General features: G+C 42.8%; 1 protein-coding gene across 2 annotated transcripts in view; it reads left to right on the forward strand.

Moving 5' to 3' along the window:
* The window catches only part of LOC132113919 (gamma-aminobutyric acid receptor subunit alpha-2-like), a 70,414-nt gene that overhangs the window by 26,306 nt on the left and 28,495 nt on the right, over positions 1-15,613 (forward strand). For both annotated transcript variants that reach the window (XM_059521977.1, XM_059521978.1), the window contains exon 5: positions 11,710-11,930. In XM_059521977.1, coding sequence (XP_059377960.1) covers positions 11,710-11,930 — 221 coding nt within the window. The remainder of the gene's footprint in view (positions 1-11,709; positions 11,931-15,613) is intronic.

Consider the following 15,613-nt stretch of genomic DNA (forward strand, 5'->3'; position numbering starts at 1 on the left):
TGGCAAAACAACAAAATAAATGACATGAAAACATGAACATACTGTACTAAAGTACTGAGTTACCATACATTTTGTGTGTGTGTGTGTGTGTGTGTATGTGTGTGTATGTGTGTGTGTGTGCATGTGTGTGTGTGTGTGTGTGTGTGTGTGTGTGTGTGTGTGTGTGTGTGTGGGCGTGCTGTGCGTCCATGTGTCCACTCATCAGTGTCTCAGTATGAGCGTCTCAGCCCTGATCTCCTGTGTCTATGAGATTGGACCCAGATGCTACACCTTCTGCTCCTCAGACTGAAGAAAACAAACCATTCTTTCTCTTTCCATTCCTTTATTGCTCGGTCTCCTCCTCCTTTTGCTTCTGCTCATCAACCCTTCACACTTTTCTCTTTCTTTCCATTCTTGAGTCAATATAACTCTGGCTGCTCTTCTGTATTGAAACATACAATTCATGGCATTCTCTATTGTAAAGTGAGGTCTTTGCCCTGCCTTCACATGTTAGCATGCTGACCCTGTCTGGCAGGAGGGAGAGCATTTCACAGAGGAAAGTCTACATCTTTGATAAAGTTTTTTTTTTTTTTTTTCATTTTCAAAGACAAATTGTTCCATTTCTTTGCCTCTCCACATTCCCCGGAGCTTATCATCCTCCTCTGCCGCACCATCCCTCTCTCTTTTTTCTTTTCAAGTGCTCTGACAGTTGATGGTCAATTTTTTTCTCTATTCCTTTTGAAATAGATTCCCTCTCAATGTAGTAGCAGATAGTCCTTCCTCATACTGCACTTAAATTTTGCACTATCAATAATTTAAAATAACTAATTCTGCCTCACTGAACCATATTACACTGTCATTATGAATTCAACATGCAAATACACATTTCAGTGTCAATATCAGCTCTGCTTCGAAACCTAGTGACCTTCCTACCTAGAAAGCATTTGTAATGCCAAGACTGTTCCAAAATTTAAAGATTATAAATATGCCTACACTGCCATTCAAAATTTGGGGGCTGGTAAGATTTTATTTTAATTAATTTAAAGTATGAGGAAGTAAGCAGTAGCAAAGTGGTGACTGCTTAAAGTAAAAATGAAACTAAAAGTAATTTTATAAATATAGTTTTTTTTTAAGTTAGTTAATTATTCATAAAGCACATTTAAAAACAATCAAAAGGTTGACCAAAGTGCTGTACATTAAAAGTAATACATAAAGAAAGGAAATTTCAAACAGCAAATTAAAATACACACAGTAATATTCATTTGTTGTTAAACGCTGTAGATAAAAAAATATGATTTAAGCTTTGATTTAAACATAGAAAGAGATGATACCGTTCAAATTGACACTGGTAAGTTGTTCCATAGTTTGTGGCCAACCATTCCAAAGTCTCTGTCCCCTCTATGTTTTAGCTTATTCCTACACACAGAGAGTAATCCAAGATCCCCAGACCTAAGTGACCTAGTTGGGCTATGAGGGAGTACCAAAATAGAAAGGTAGCTTGGAGCTAAGCCGTGTAAAGATTTGTAAATGAAGACTAACATTTTTAAACTCTATTCTGGTAGCCAGCGCAGAGACATCAAGATGGGAGTAATGCAATAAAAAAATATATATATATATATGTTACCGGTCAACAGAATCAAACCAAAGTCCTGTCTCAAATAAAACAAAGGTTTTTTTGTGCATGGAGTAACATGAGAGCTTAAAAACCCGGAATCCAGATCACCACCATCATAAAAGTCACTTGGTCCAAACAATACAACTTCAGTTCCCTGTCAAGGGAACTTCCAACTGCGTCCTCTAGGGGTCACTTTGGGGAACACCTCGTCGTGACCCATGTCTGAAGCATACTTTGAAAAACGCCAACGTGTTGGCCGGCGACAGCCTCTGACGTCACTACCAGCGCGACTATAAATACCCGTCCGTAGGACCTGTCACTTATCTTCTTCGTCTTCATTGACTGTTTTGTTTGAAGCGTCCATCTGGAAAACGACCAAAACGGTAAGAGCGATCTATCATTGTTATCATGGCATCCACTAGCAAGGCGTTTAAACAGTGTGTGCATCCATGTCAGCGTTATTTGACACCTGATGACACACACAGTCTTTGCGTCTCTTGTTTGGGCGAAGAGCACGCGCGCGATGTCCTTGAGGGGGCAATCTGCGTGCACTGCGAGGGTTTTTCTGTGAATGAGCTCCGCTCTCGCTTGTCTCTCTTTTCGAGGAAAGAGGGACAGCCATCTGGTTCCCGTGGCTCAGGACCCGCCGTTGCTGAGGCACGGAGGAGAATGAGCTTGTGGGGATCACGCTGAGGAGTGTAGAGGGGGACTTTTCCTTTCACACTCTTCGGCGGCAGACGAGAGTGAACTTCAGGAGGAAGATGCGTTGTCATTAACCCATTCTGATACTGAAGTTAGTGCTCTGCTGGGTTCTACCCAGAAAGAGAAGGATATATCTCAGAGTGGCGAAGAAGCTGAGGCTGAGCCTTCTCAATCCTCCTGCCCTGCATATAGGGAGCTGTTAGAGGTTGTGGATCGCGCCACGGCAAAATTAGACTTGCCATGGAAGCGTGCCAGGTGAGCCTTCCATTCTTGCCTGACTTACATGCAGAAGTCGAAAAGGAATGGAAGAGGCTGTTTTCCTCTCGCAGCCATCGGTTTCAGCATACGAGTTATGCTAATATCGAGGGCATGCACAAAAACGGCTATGAGAGGATGCCCCCTGTAGAAGAGACGCTGGCTAGCTATCTCTCTCTGGGGGAAACATCCTCTCTTAAATCTCCCTCTTTGCCATCTAAGCCCCTCCAGGATACACCCCGCTTAAATGGTTAAGCATACGCAGCAGCAGGTCAGGCTGTGGCTTCGTTCCACACGATGGCTGTGCTTCAGGCATCTGTGGGTGAACCTGGCAGACATCGGGAGGGAAGAAAGGGGGTTTCTTCTCGATGCTCCGGTCTCGCCTTCTGAGCTTTTTGGTACCTCCATCGAGATGGTGGTCGAAAAGTTCAGGGAGGCAAGGGCGCGCTCAGCTGCCTTTAAATCCTTCATTCCACGAAGGTCCAGGTCTGAGCCCGAACAACAAAGGGGTCCTGGCCCATCTCGATCTGAGGATCAAAGACGGGCACAGAAGGCTAGTGTCGCAGCTCGCGCTCCTCCCCCGCCTAAGGGGAGAGGCAAGAGGAATCGTGGGTCACGAAGAGGTAAGCAGGACCTGAGGGATGTGATTCAGACGAGGCAGCGTTCTCGTCCGGATCGGAGCTATACCTAAGTAGTTACTCACTTTCTTTGGTTGTTTTTAACTTCTGCTTTTATCCTCCCCTGCCTAATTCCCCTGTAACCACCAGCTCTCCACCTGATCGAGGTTAGGTGGAAAATTTCTCACATAACAGTCTCCTATGCTGGACCTATGATGTTTTTGGTTGATCCTATATTCATAGTAACCACCTTACTGATGGTCCGGACCAAAAGGGGGCGCCCCGTAAGCGGGACTCCGGTACAGGAGGGTGGGTGAGTATGTAACCCTTTCTTTATCTGCTTATGGGTGTTATATTGCTGGTGGTTATATGTCTACTAACAAACTCTGTGAGTTTCCTTGCAGCACTGCAGGGAATTTCAAGGATGTCCGGCCAGGTCACCCTGAGGGGCCGCCTGGCCGCTTGCCGCATCCAGCAGGATGTCCGGCCAGGTCACCCTGAGGGGCCTCCTGGCCGCTTAGCGACGTCCAATGGGAAGGTGGAGGTGGTAGTTACGGAAGTCTTTCTGTATGTACCGCCTCAGGTGATGCTCCCCTCGATTGAGGTTTGGAAAATTGGAGCTGGCCTCTCCCGTGCGATCCAGCGCCTCTGCGATGCTTAGGAACCTTTCAGTACAAGTGGTAAGTCTGCACGCAAGACTCTGTGCACTTTTCTGAAATCCTGTACTGTAGGGGTTACGCGCTCCGCTTCATTCCCTTTCTTAAGATGATTAGCCCTGCGTTCCTTGGGCTTCATTCAGCCAGTGTGTATTTGTTATACACCTCAAGCATCGCTTCCCTCAACATGAGGTGCTGTTTGGGCAATTCTGTTGGTAGTTTTCCAAAAGAAAAAGGGTCACCTATGAGCATGCTACTCTGAGCTCGGAGTCCTCCTCTCATATGAGACTGAATTCTCGTTTTTTTCACCAGAGCGCTCCAGTACTACATACTGTTTTGAGATGCACTGTGAGAGCAGACTTCCTGTTGAGGCAGGGGCTGAGGCTCACGGAATGGCGCCTTCGCACCAAGGTGATGAAGCATAGTTGGAGAGGTTGGCCAGACTTGGGTGGATCGGTTTGCGACTCGAGAGAGCATTGCACTATCCCCTCTGGCTTCCTCTGACTCATCCAGCTCCACTGGGGCTGGACGCCATGGTACAGCCATGGCCAAGGCTTCATCTGTACATTTCTTCCTCCAATTGCTCTGCTCCCGGGCCATTCCATCTATGAGCTGCTCTATCAGAGTGCCACGAGAGCCCCTCCTTAGAACAGTATTTGTAAATTTATGCTATGGTAAGTGTGCACGTGAAATCTTTGCACACTTTCTGAAATCCACACTGTGGTAAGTTCGCACACTAATACTCTGCGTTCTTTCTAAAATCCTATATGGTGAGGGCTTCGCGCGGTTGCTTCGTGCCCTTTCTTGAGTCAGTTAAAGCCCCGTTCATCTTGGGCGCCACTCCACCCAGGTATCCTCTGATACCTATCTAGAACAGGGCGTTGCTACTAGAAAACTGTTGAGACAGCTCTTTCGGCAAGGTTTTGCGAAAGCTTGTGGTAGCCCATGTGTGACAGGCAAGACTTGGTAAAGAACATGCTAGGTTCTTAGCCGTATCCCTTTAAAGGAATCTTTTGTGATTCCAAGCCTTCAGCTCTACCCCGGACCGAGGCCCTACAGGTAAGTTGGGTATGTAGCGTAGGCCTTTGGCCGTAAGGGATAATGTCATGGACAGCTGTCTAACCATCCCAGGGGCGACTCGCAGTGAAATGGTAGAGTTGGTACTTAGTGTTTGCCATGATTCTGGCCTGCACTCCCCTCAGCATGGAGGCGTGGGTATACTGTTCCCCAAAGCGACCCCTAGAGGACGCAGTTCGAAGTTCCCTTGACAGGGAACGTCTCAGGTTACGAATGTAACCATGGTTCTCTGAGAGGGAACGAGACACTGCGTCCTCTAGCTCCCTGCCATGCTTCGGACGCAAGCTTCACGAAGAAGATAAGTGACGGGTCCTACGGGCGCGTATTTATAGTCGCGCTGGTAGTGACGTCAGAGGCTGTCGCCGGCCAACACGTTGGCGTTTTTCAAAGTATGCTTCAGACACGGGTCACGATGAGGTGTTCCCCAAAGCGACCCCTATAGGACGCAGTGTCTCGTTCCCTCTCAGGGAACCATGGTTACATTCGTAACCTGAGACGTTTTTTTTCTAATCAAAGGCCAAAAACTTTTACGAAAGCCATGATTTCAGATCCTGTAGGCATGCTAGCAAAACATCAATAGAGCATGAATTTTTATGTTTAAGTGGGAGGTACAACTGAGTGTCATCAGCATATAAATGAAACAATACTCCATGTTTAGAAAACAGGGATCCCAGAGGAAGCATGTATAAAGGGAAAAGTGTAGGAGCAAGCATTGATCCATGTGGAACACCACAGGCGAGGTGTATGTTTTCCAATACATACAGCTATTTTCCTATTGGTTAAATATGACCGAAACCTTTAAAAAATGATACCCTGAATGCCTACATAACTTTCCAATTGATAAAGTTTGGAAGTAATGTTTTTTAAAGAAATGTATACTTTCATACAGCAGGCACACATTAAGCGGGCAGTAAAGACATTTAAATGTTTCAAAAGTTTTCTATTTCAGAAAAGTGCTGTTTTTTAACTCTCTTTTGATCAAAGACTGCTGAAAAATCTATCCACAAAAATATTAAGCAGTGCAACTGTAAATTACATTTTAAAATGTTTAAATTGAAATCAGTTATTTTAAATTGCAATAATATTTCACATATTTTAAAAAAACATTTCAAAAATCTTACCTCAAACTTTTGATGTAATATATATATATATATATATATATATATATAAATTCATTTGTAATTGCATTTAATTTGTATTTTTATTATTTTAGTTATTTTACACAATATTTGTGTTTCCCCCTTTTTAGAGTATTGTATTGCTTGCTTCATTTTTTCAAAATTCTGTGAGTTGTTTCCTACATAGAGAGCTATGGGTTTCCATTTCAAGATCTGTTGCATACACATACACTGCAAGAGTCATCCCTGATGAATAATTCATGTCAATAATTTGAAGAAATGGCTACAGTGAGTGCAACATATTCTAAAGCAAACAAAAGTTACCTTATGATACCTTAGCTTGTAAATACCTGGTAAACAAGTGACAATATTGTTTACTTGTTGTTTTGTGAATCCTTTTCAAGTCAGACTGAGGTCACATTGTTATCGCCGACATATCTGAGCTTTTAGCAAAAGCCTGTGGATTTAGTTTTCTGCTCTGTGGCTTTACAATGACAGCCTGTCTCTCTCTCTCTGTCTCAATGCCCTATGGCCATGTTAACCCTCATCATTAGACCTGACCCTGCTGGGAAATGTGTGACACTTAGGTAAACAGCTGAGTTGAAAAGACTTGTGGTTAATGAGCTAAAGAGGTTTGGTAGGTGTGGCTGCTGTGCAGTCGCATGTTTGCTGTCAGGTTGACATTGGTTATTAGAATATGTGAAGCAGTACCAGGGTATTTCTGTTAGTTGACACAAATAGGATTCACAGAAGGATTCGGCAGACCAATGTCAAATGAACATCAGGCGTTTTCCAGGTAGCAGAGGAAAATATTATTGTTTAATTAATTTTTCTCCTACAGTAAAACTCCTTCTGAGAAATAGAAATAGACAGAAATGACATGACAACAATGTTAAATAAAATTTTTAATTAGTTTTTATTTTTCTATTTTCCATTGATTTTAGATAATTTTTTCTGTCGTAATGTTTTGTATGTTTTTGTCTTTTTTATTTGTTATTGTTTTTTGTTTGTTTGTTTGTTTGTTTGTTTGTTTTGTTTTAATATAGATCTATGCAGTTTTTACTCGTTTTCATTTTAGCTAAAGTTTTAGTTATTTTATTGCCAGTTAAACTAAATTAAAATGGGAAATATTACTTTAAGAACACACTGAAGGAAATTCAAATGGAGACAGTTGCTGAAGTCTCATGCCCTATTTTCCTGGGAAAATAAGACCTCAGCAATGTCTGAAACTGTGATTAGATTTGTCAATTTACCAAAGTCTGCCATCAGACGTCAGAGATACTAATTAGATACTAATTAATCTAAGAACTATTATAACATTTACTTTATAAAGATCAGTCAATTTATGGTTTCTCTTTCTTATGGGATCCAGCATCTCTTTTCTTCCATCATTCCTCCTTCTCTTTATAATCATTAGTTTATGTCAGCCAGTGCAGTGACAGATATGACTTGTGGGTAGCACTAAGAAATCTAAACCAACATCATCCTCATGTGAGATGTCCGGTTGTGATGGATGAAGGTGAACCTGGTAGTTCTGTATTCCGATAATCCTGGTCTGAGCTGAGCCTCCGGTGCTCCTTTATCTGGGCTAAACAAAGCCACGATGCACAAACACACACAGACACACACCACCACCACAGAAGGTCATCATGTCTATTAATGCTGTGTGCCTCTGAGCCATTGAGCAGACGGTATAGAATAGGAGGCAGTGAGATGGAAGCACAACAAGGAAAGTAGAGAGGGAGGTTAGAGAGGAGTAGTATTTATTTTGCCCCTGTACTGCTCTACAGCCCCAGGAGTCTCCATATACAGCTGGGGTGAGACGAGGACAGCCGAGATTCAGCTCAACTGATAACTGCTTTGCCTCTGCACTAGCAAACACATACACCACACTTAAGTTTAGGAGTAATTTTTTTCTGGGTTAAAATGTTTTTCTTGACATTTAAAGACCTTTCAGACATTTCAGATTCAATCAGCAACATTCAATCATATTCTCATTAATACTTTTTGAGAGTAATTTACTTTTGCTTTGAACAAAATCAAACAATATGAATCTAAAAAAATACCAACATTTAAACCTCTCAATAGAACTAAACCGAACAATATTTAGATATTTTTAACATAATAATATTCGACTCACATTTAAACATCTAAATAGATCAAAAGGGACCAACATTTAAATCTCATAATAGAACAAAACTAAAGACATTTAAATCTTTTAATGGATCAAAACCAACCAATATTTAAAACCTTAAAAGCACAATAACTAACCAATAATTGAACAAAACAGACCGACATTTAGATCTCCTAAAAGGGGCATCAGTTTAAATTTTCAATTGTTTAGGTTTTTTTTTTTTTTTTTTACTTAAGATTTTGGCATGTCTGCCAGCTCAGAAAAGCTGAAAAGAAAATGCAGCCAGTTTGTTTCAGGCTATCTAAGTCTGAAAATGTCATTCAGAGAGCTGGTTCTATTAGCAGACTGTTTCTACCTAGATAGCTAGCAATTTTAATAAAACCACCTCCGAGCCATATATGGAGTTGAAGGCAGCAATTCTCGAGTCTTTTGTCCACACACCCTATGGAAGTATGGGGTCAGCAGTGGTAGATTCAGTAACACTGCAGCAAAGTAAGTATTATTATTTTGCATGTGCTGTGTGTTTGGAGTCTTGATTGAAATGGATAAGAAAGAGACTGTGCACTTTATGATCGATTCTACGTACTAAGGCGAAACAAAGTAGACATCACATCTTTAATTAATCTAGCTACAGTCACTGCAGTGTTCTGTCTGTGTCTGAGCAATACAGTGTTCTCAGACTTTAGCCATGTTTATGTCAAAACTTCTCCAGGCCCCCAAAACACCCCAGAGCAGGGGACGGCAACCTACGGCACGCGTGGCAACAGTGGCACGCAGAGGGATAATCGCTGGCACGCGAGCAATAGGGAAAACTGCATTCTGACGTACATTTTGAGGTAATAACTTATCTGAGTCACACAGCCTGTTAGTAGCTATAAATACCATAAAAGTTTGAGAATTAATTTGCGCAAGTCAATGGATGCGCACACACTAGGCGCTTCAGATCAAAGCGTCAGCGGTCTAACAGCGCTCGTCAATGTCAAAATGACTGAGATGGCCAATCAAATCAAAGAAGGTGGGGTTTACTGTTCATAGAAGCAGAGTGCGAAGCTTTGGCCAAGTTTAGCATGAGTAGTGGTAGTGGTGTTGGCAATGGTTAACCAGAAAATTTTTAAATGGCATGTCATCCAAAAAGGTTGCCAACCCCTGCCCCAGAGGGTTAAGCGTGCAGAAAAACCACCCAATAAAGCATTACAATAGTCTAACCTTGAGGTCATGAACGCATGAATTAACGTTTCTGCATTTGACATTGAGAGAATAAGTCATAATTTAGATATATTTCTGAGATGGAAAAATGCAGATTTACAAATGCTAGAAATGTGGCTTTCATAGGAAATATTGCTATCAAGTAGCACACCTAGGTTCCTAACTGATGGCGAAAAATTGACAGAGCAGCCACTGAGTCTAGACAATATTCTAGGTTATTGCATGCAGAGGTTTTAGGTCTGATAATTAACACCTCTTTTTTTTCAGAATTTAGCAGTAAGAAATTACTTGTCAGGCAGTTTTTCATATAGATTATGCAGTCCGTTAGTTTTTCAAATTGATACTGAGTGTTATCAGCATAACACTGAAAGCTAACACCGTGTTTCCTGATGATATCTCCAAGGGGTAACATGTAAAGCATGAAAAGTAACGGCCCTAATACTGAGCCTTGAGGTACTCCATACTGCACTTGTGATTGATATGATACCTCTTCATTTACTGCTATGAATTTGTGGCGTTCAGATAAGTAGGGTTTGAAGCATGCTAATGGCTAATTGTTAAATTTCTTATGATCTCAATTCAGCATCATTCAAATGTATAGAGGCATTAAGGTCTTTTAAAAGAAAAAGAAAAAAAGAAAAGAAAATCATTTATTCTGCAAGGACCTATTAAACTGAACAACATTAAAAGTAAGTTACAAAATATTACTATTTCATATAAATTTTCTTTTGAACTTTCTATTCATCAAATAATCAAAATAAAATGTATCACAATTTCCATAAATAATATGAAGCAGCGCAACTGTTTTCAACATTGATAATAAGAAGAAATGTTTCTTGAGCAGCAAATTAACATAATGATTTCTGAAGGACCATTTGACACTGAAGACTGGAGTAATGGTGAGGACAATTCAGCTGTGCATCACATGAATAAATTACATTTTAAATATATTCAAATAGAAAACTTTAAAATTGTAATAATATTTCACAATATTATAGGGTATTTTTACTGTGTTTTCAAAATAAATCCAAATAAATCAAATAAATGCAGCCTTGTTGAGCATTAGAAAATGTTTCTTTCAAAAGCGTTAAAAACTATTACCAACCCCATTTTTTAACAGCCTACACACTCAGACACACGCTCACACTCATGTCTTTGAATAATCCAAATATAAATGCATACTCAGCACCTGTGAAACAATCTCATAAACACTCCTGACCTCTCCACCTACTTGACTTTATTTCCCTTACTCCCTGATATGTGCTTGTGTGCATGTTAATTAGGAAGTTGTTCTAGTCTGTTTCTATTCTGCTTTTATTTAGTTATTTTATTAATTCAATTAATTTCTAATATAAAAGATATATTTTAGTTAATGTTTATTTCAAATTATGAAATGTTTTTTTTTTTTTGTTTTTTTTTTGATTGACGTTTAGTCAACTATCATCATTTGAAATGCCAGGTCAGTGTTTTGACGCGTTTTGTAGCCCTACGCATTGTGAAATTGGTACAAAATTCCAGTCCACATATCAATATATTAAACATGAAATGTGTTTATTTTTATGATTTAGTTTTTGAATACTTTTTTCAAAACACTGAAGAAAAAATAATCTACCACAAACAACTTATGAACATGGAACAGATACAGTCTGCACTGCTTATAATATTGCAAGCATCCATATTACATATTAATATAGAAATAATTGAGTACAAAGTACTTTACAGTTTTATGGAAATATGTCTTACTTGGCTTCGATTGTGTCACTTCACACAGCAGGTTCACTGTTAGTTGAATAGTTAGTTAGAACTCTGTTACCTTTTCATCTCCCAATCTAAAGTCAAAACCTTCTCGTAATCATTCTTTAAAGCATTTTTTAAAGTTTTTCCTGTTCTACCAGCCAAGATGAGATCTTAATATCTCTGGGCTGCACAATGTCTCATCTGATGAGTGGCATCTGATCACCCTCAGTACTAGTTAAAGGTTTGAGCGATTTACTCTCCCCTACAGCTCTTGCAGTAAACTCCATTTGCAAATCAGTTGGCGTACTGTGTTTATCCACCAGAGCAAATATAAGCGGATAGAAAATGTTACACTACAGGTCATTTGAAGGCAAGAAAATGTTTGAATTTGAATTGCATTCAGAGGCTTTGCTTCTGAGGAGGAGCACAATCCCAGACTTTTATAAGGTCGTCTAATTGATTGGATTGCTACAGTTGTGAACACAACAGTAAAAAACACCAGTCAATCAGTGTAAGAGGGTATTTTGTTTGCTCAACTGTCACAAACAAAACACTGTCTGAGCAACAGAACCTCATACAGTCTAAAATGTGCTTTTGTTTCATCTTTATGCAGGAGTACACCATCGATGTATTTTTCAGGCAGAGCTGGAAGGATGAACGGCTGAAGTTTGAGGGACCGATGAACATTCTGCGTTTGAACAACCTGATGGCTAGTAAGATCTGGACTCCAGACACATTCTTTCACAATGGGAAGAAATCTGTGGCACACAACATGACCATGCCCAACAAACTGCTGCGGATTCAAGATGACGGCACCCTGCTGTACACCATGAGGTAACCAAGGTGTTAGTTGTACTGTTTTCATATCTCTGCTTTTTCAAGAGTTTCAAAAGATACCACACATAACATAATTTGGAAAGTGCTGTGCTTTTAAAGTTTCAAGTTGAAATTTTGTTCTAGTCCGCTAGTGTCAGTGTAATTAAGTACTATTACGTAATATTTATTGTCTTTTATACTACAGTGCTGTTGAATGCTTGAACGTGACTGGTTATCAAACTAAGGTGTGCAATTATTTTCAGGGAAAATAGTGTCCATATCATTTCACCTAATTATTTTAGTTATTTCAAAGATCCTTAGAGCCTACAGCAGGAAAAGAACCAAAACCCACAATGACACTGGCCTATAATCCTGTGGATTTTAATGTATAATTATTATTATTATTATTATTATTATTTTATTTTTATTTATTTTTTTTGATACAAGGAACATATCCAAAATAAAGAAATGTTGCCCTCCAGTGAATTTTCAGTGAATAATGACTTTCATTTTGATCTGTTCCTCACATAATGTTATCAGGAATTTATATTTTTTGTAGAACGATCCATCTAGCTCATATTGTGGGTGGCAGATGGAGTCATTCCTCATGTAAATCCCTGAATCACCTTGTACTCCCGTGAATTAAAATAATTCACCCCTTACTGGCTCCCACAGTATGACAGGCGGCCGTATTGATTTAGCCACTAATTAAGATGTTCAATCTCTTTTCAGAAATGTGACACTCACTTTTGTAGGATCCGATTTAGTTAAAACCAGTGACTTCCTCGTAGTGAAGTAGTGAAGCGCAGTTCTCATTAAAATTGACATATTCAAGAGTCTGAGAAGATGCTCATCAATCTCCTTAATTACCTGCAGATGAAACAGGAAGAGCAGAATCTGTGATATTTTGTTATGTGTTGTGTACACAACTAACACTGCTTTCATAATGACTCGCTTTTGCCTCTGTTCATCCTGACACCGCTCCAGAACACATCATGACACTCTCCAACATGTACCTTCTCAATTTTCTTTTGCTTTTTTCTCTTTTCTGAATCGCTCTCTCGCTCACAGCTTCTCCTATGAGCACAAATGCTCTTCACCACTCCCAAATCAATGAGAGCCTGACTCAGCCATGAAGTGCAGGAAGAAAAAAAGGAGACAAACTGAGTGAGAGAGAGAGAGAGAGAGAGAGACTAAGAAATAGAATGCAGCAGACAGAGTGAAACAGAGGAGAAATGAATGTGATGATCTTGCATTTATAGGACTACTAGTAATTGGGGATTATTAATCTATTTAATATAAAAAATATTATTGAGAATAGGTGGGACTGTAGGTGCCGGTGCTTAGAGAATCGGGCAGCAGTCGAAGGCGGGGGCCTCGACAGCCCGATCCCTGGACACGGAAACTAGCTCTAGGGACGTGGAATGTCACCTCACTGGCGGGAAAGGAGCCCGAGATTGTGCGTGAGGTTGAGAGGTTCCGACTAGCGATAGTCGGGATCACCTCTACGCACAGCTTGGGCTCTGGAACCACACTCCTCGAGAGAGGATGGACTCTTCACCACTCTGGAGTTGCCCATGGTGAGAGGCGGCGGGCTGGTGTGGGTCTGCTTATAGCCCCCCAGCTCAGCTGCCATGTGTTGGAGTTTACCCCGGTGAACGAGAGGGTCGCTTCCCTGCGCCTTCGGGTCGGGGATAGGTCTCTCACTGTCGTTTGTGCCTACGGGCCGAACGGCAGTGCAGAGTACCCGGCCTTCTTGGAGTCTCTGGGAGGGGTGCTGGAAAGTGCTCCGACTGGGGACTCCGTCGTTTTACTAGGGGATTTCAACGCCCACGTGGGCAACGACAGTGACACCTGGAGGGGCGTGATTGGGAGGAACGGCCCCCCTGATCTGAACCCGAGTGGTGTTCAGTTATTGGACTTCTGTGCTAGTTACAGCTTGTCCATAACGAACACCATGTTCAAGCATAAGGGTGTCCATCAGTACACGTGGCACCATGACACCCTAGGCCGTAGGTCGATGATCGACTTTGTGGTCGTTTCATCCGACCTCCGGCCGTATGTCTTGGACACTCGGGTGAAGAGAGGGGCGGAGCTGTCAACTGATCACCACCTGGTGGTGAGTTGGATCCGATGGCGGGGGAGGAAGCTGGACAGACTCGGCAGACCCAAACGTACTGTGAGGGTCTGCTGGGAACGTTTGGCAGAGCCTCCTGTCAGAGAGATCTTCAACTCCCACCTCCGGCAGAGCTTCGACCGGATCCCGAGGGAGGCTGGAGATATTGAGTCTGAGTGGACCATGTTCTCCACCTCCATTGTCGAAGCGGCCGCTCGGAGCTGTGGCCGTAAGGTCTCCGGTGCCTGTCGAGGCGGCAATCCCCGAACCCGGTGGTGGACACCGGAAGTAAGGGATGCCGTCAAGCTGAAGAAGGAGTCCTATTGGGCCTGGTTGGCTTGTGGGACTCCTGAGGCAGCTGATAGGTACCGGCAGGCCAAGCGGACTGCAGCCCGGGTGGTTGTGGAGGCAAAAACTCGGGCCTGGGAGGAGTTCGGTGAGGCCATGGAGAAGGACTATCGGTCGGCCTCGAAGAGATTCTGGCAAACCGTCCGGCGCCTCAGGAGAGGGAAGCAGCGCCCTACGTGGATGAGATCCGCCCTGAGTACCTCAAGTCTCTGGATGTTGTGGGGCTGTCTTGGCTGACACGCCTCTGCAGCATCGCGTGGCAGTCAGGGACGGTGCCTCTGGGATGGCAGACCGGGGTGGTGGTCCCTCTTTTTAAGAAGGGGGACCGGAGGGTGTGTTCCAACTACAGGGGGATCACACTTCTCAGCCTCCCTGGGAAAGTCTATGCCAGGGTACTGGAGAGGAGAATCCGGCCGATAGTAGAACCTCGGATTCAGGAGGAACAGTGTGGTTTTCGTCCAGGCCGTGGAACACTGGACCAGCTCTATACCCTCTACGGGGTGCTGGAGGGTTCATGGGAGTTTGCCCAACCAGTCCACATGTGCTTTGTGGATTTGGAGAAGGCATTCGACTGTGTCCCTCGCGGCGGCCTGTGGAGGGTGCTCCGGGAGTATGGGGTCCGGGGCCCTTTGCTAAGGGCTATCCGGTCCCTGTACGACCGGAGCAGGAGCTTGGTACGTATTGCCAGCAGTAAGTCAGACTTGTTCCCGGTGCGTGTTGGACTCCGGCAGGGCTGCCCTTTGTCGCCGGTTCTGTTCATGATTTTTATGGACAGAATTTCTAGGCGCAGCCAGGGGCCGGAGGGGGTCAGGTTTGGTGACAACACGATTTCGTCTCTGCTCTTTGCGGATGATGTTGTCGTGTTGGCTCCATCAAGCCAGGACCTTCAGCATGCACTGGGACGGTTTGCAGCCGAGTGTGAAGCGGCTGGGATGAGAATCAGCACCTCCAAATCCGAGGCCATGGTCCTCAGTCGGAAAAGGGTGGCTTGCCCACTTCAGGTTGGTGGAGAGTTCCTGCCTCAAGTGGAGGAGTTTAAGTATCTTGGGGTCTTGTTCACGAGTGAGGGAAGGATGGAACGGGAGATTGACAGACGGATCGGTGCAGCTTCTGCAGTAATGCGGTCGATGTACCGGTCTGTCGTGGTGAAGAAAGAGCTGAGCCGCAAGGCGAAGCTCTCGATTTACCGGTCAATCTACGTTCCTACTCTCACCTATGGTCATGAGCTTTGGGTCAT

Source organism: Carassius carassius, chromosome 33, assembly GCF_963082965.1.
Source record: "Carassius carassius chromosome 33, fCarCar2.1, whole genome shotgun sequence".
In the NCBI taxonomy this organism is placed as follows: Eukaryota; Metazoa; Chordata; class Actinopteri; order Cypriniformes; family Cyprinidae; genus Carassius; species Carassius carassius.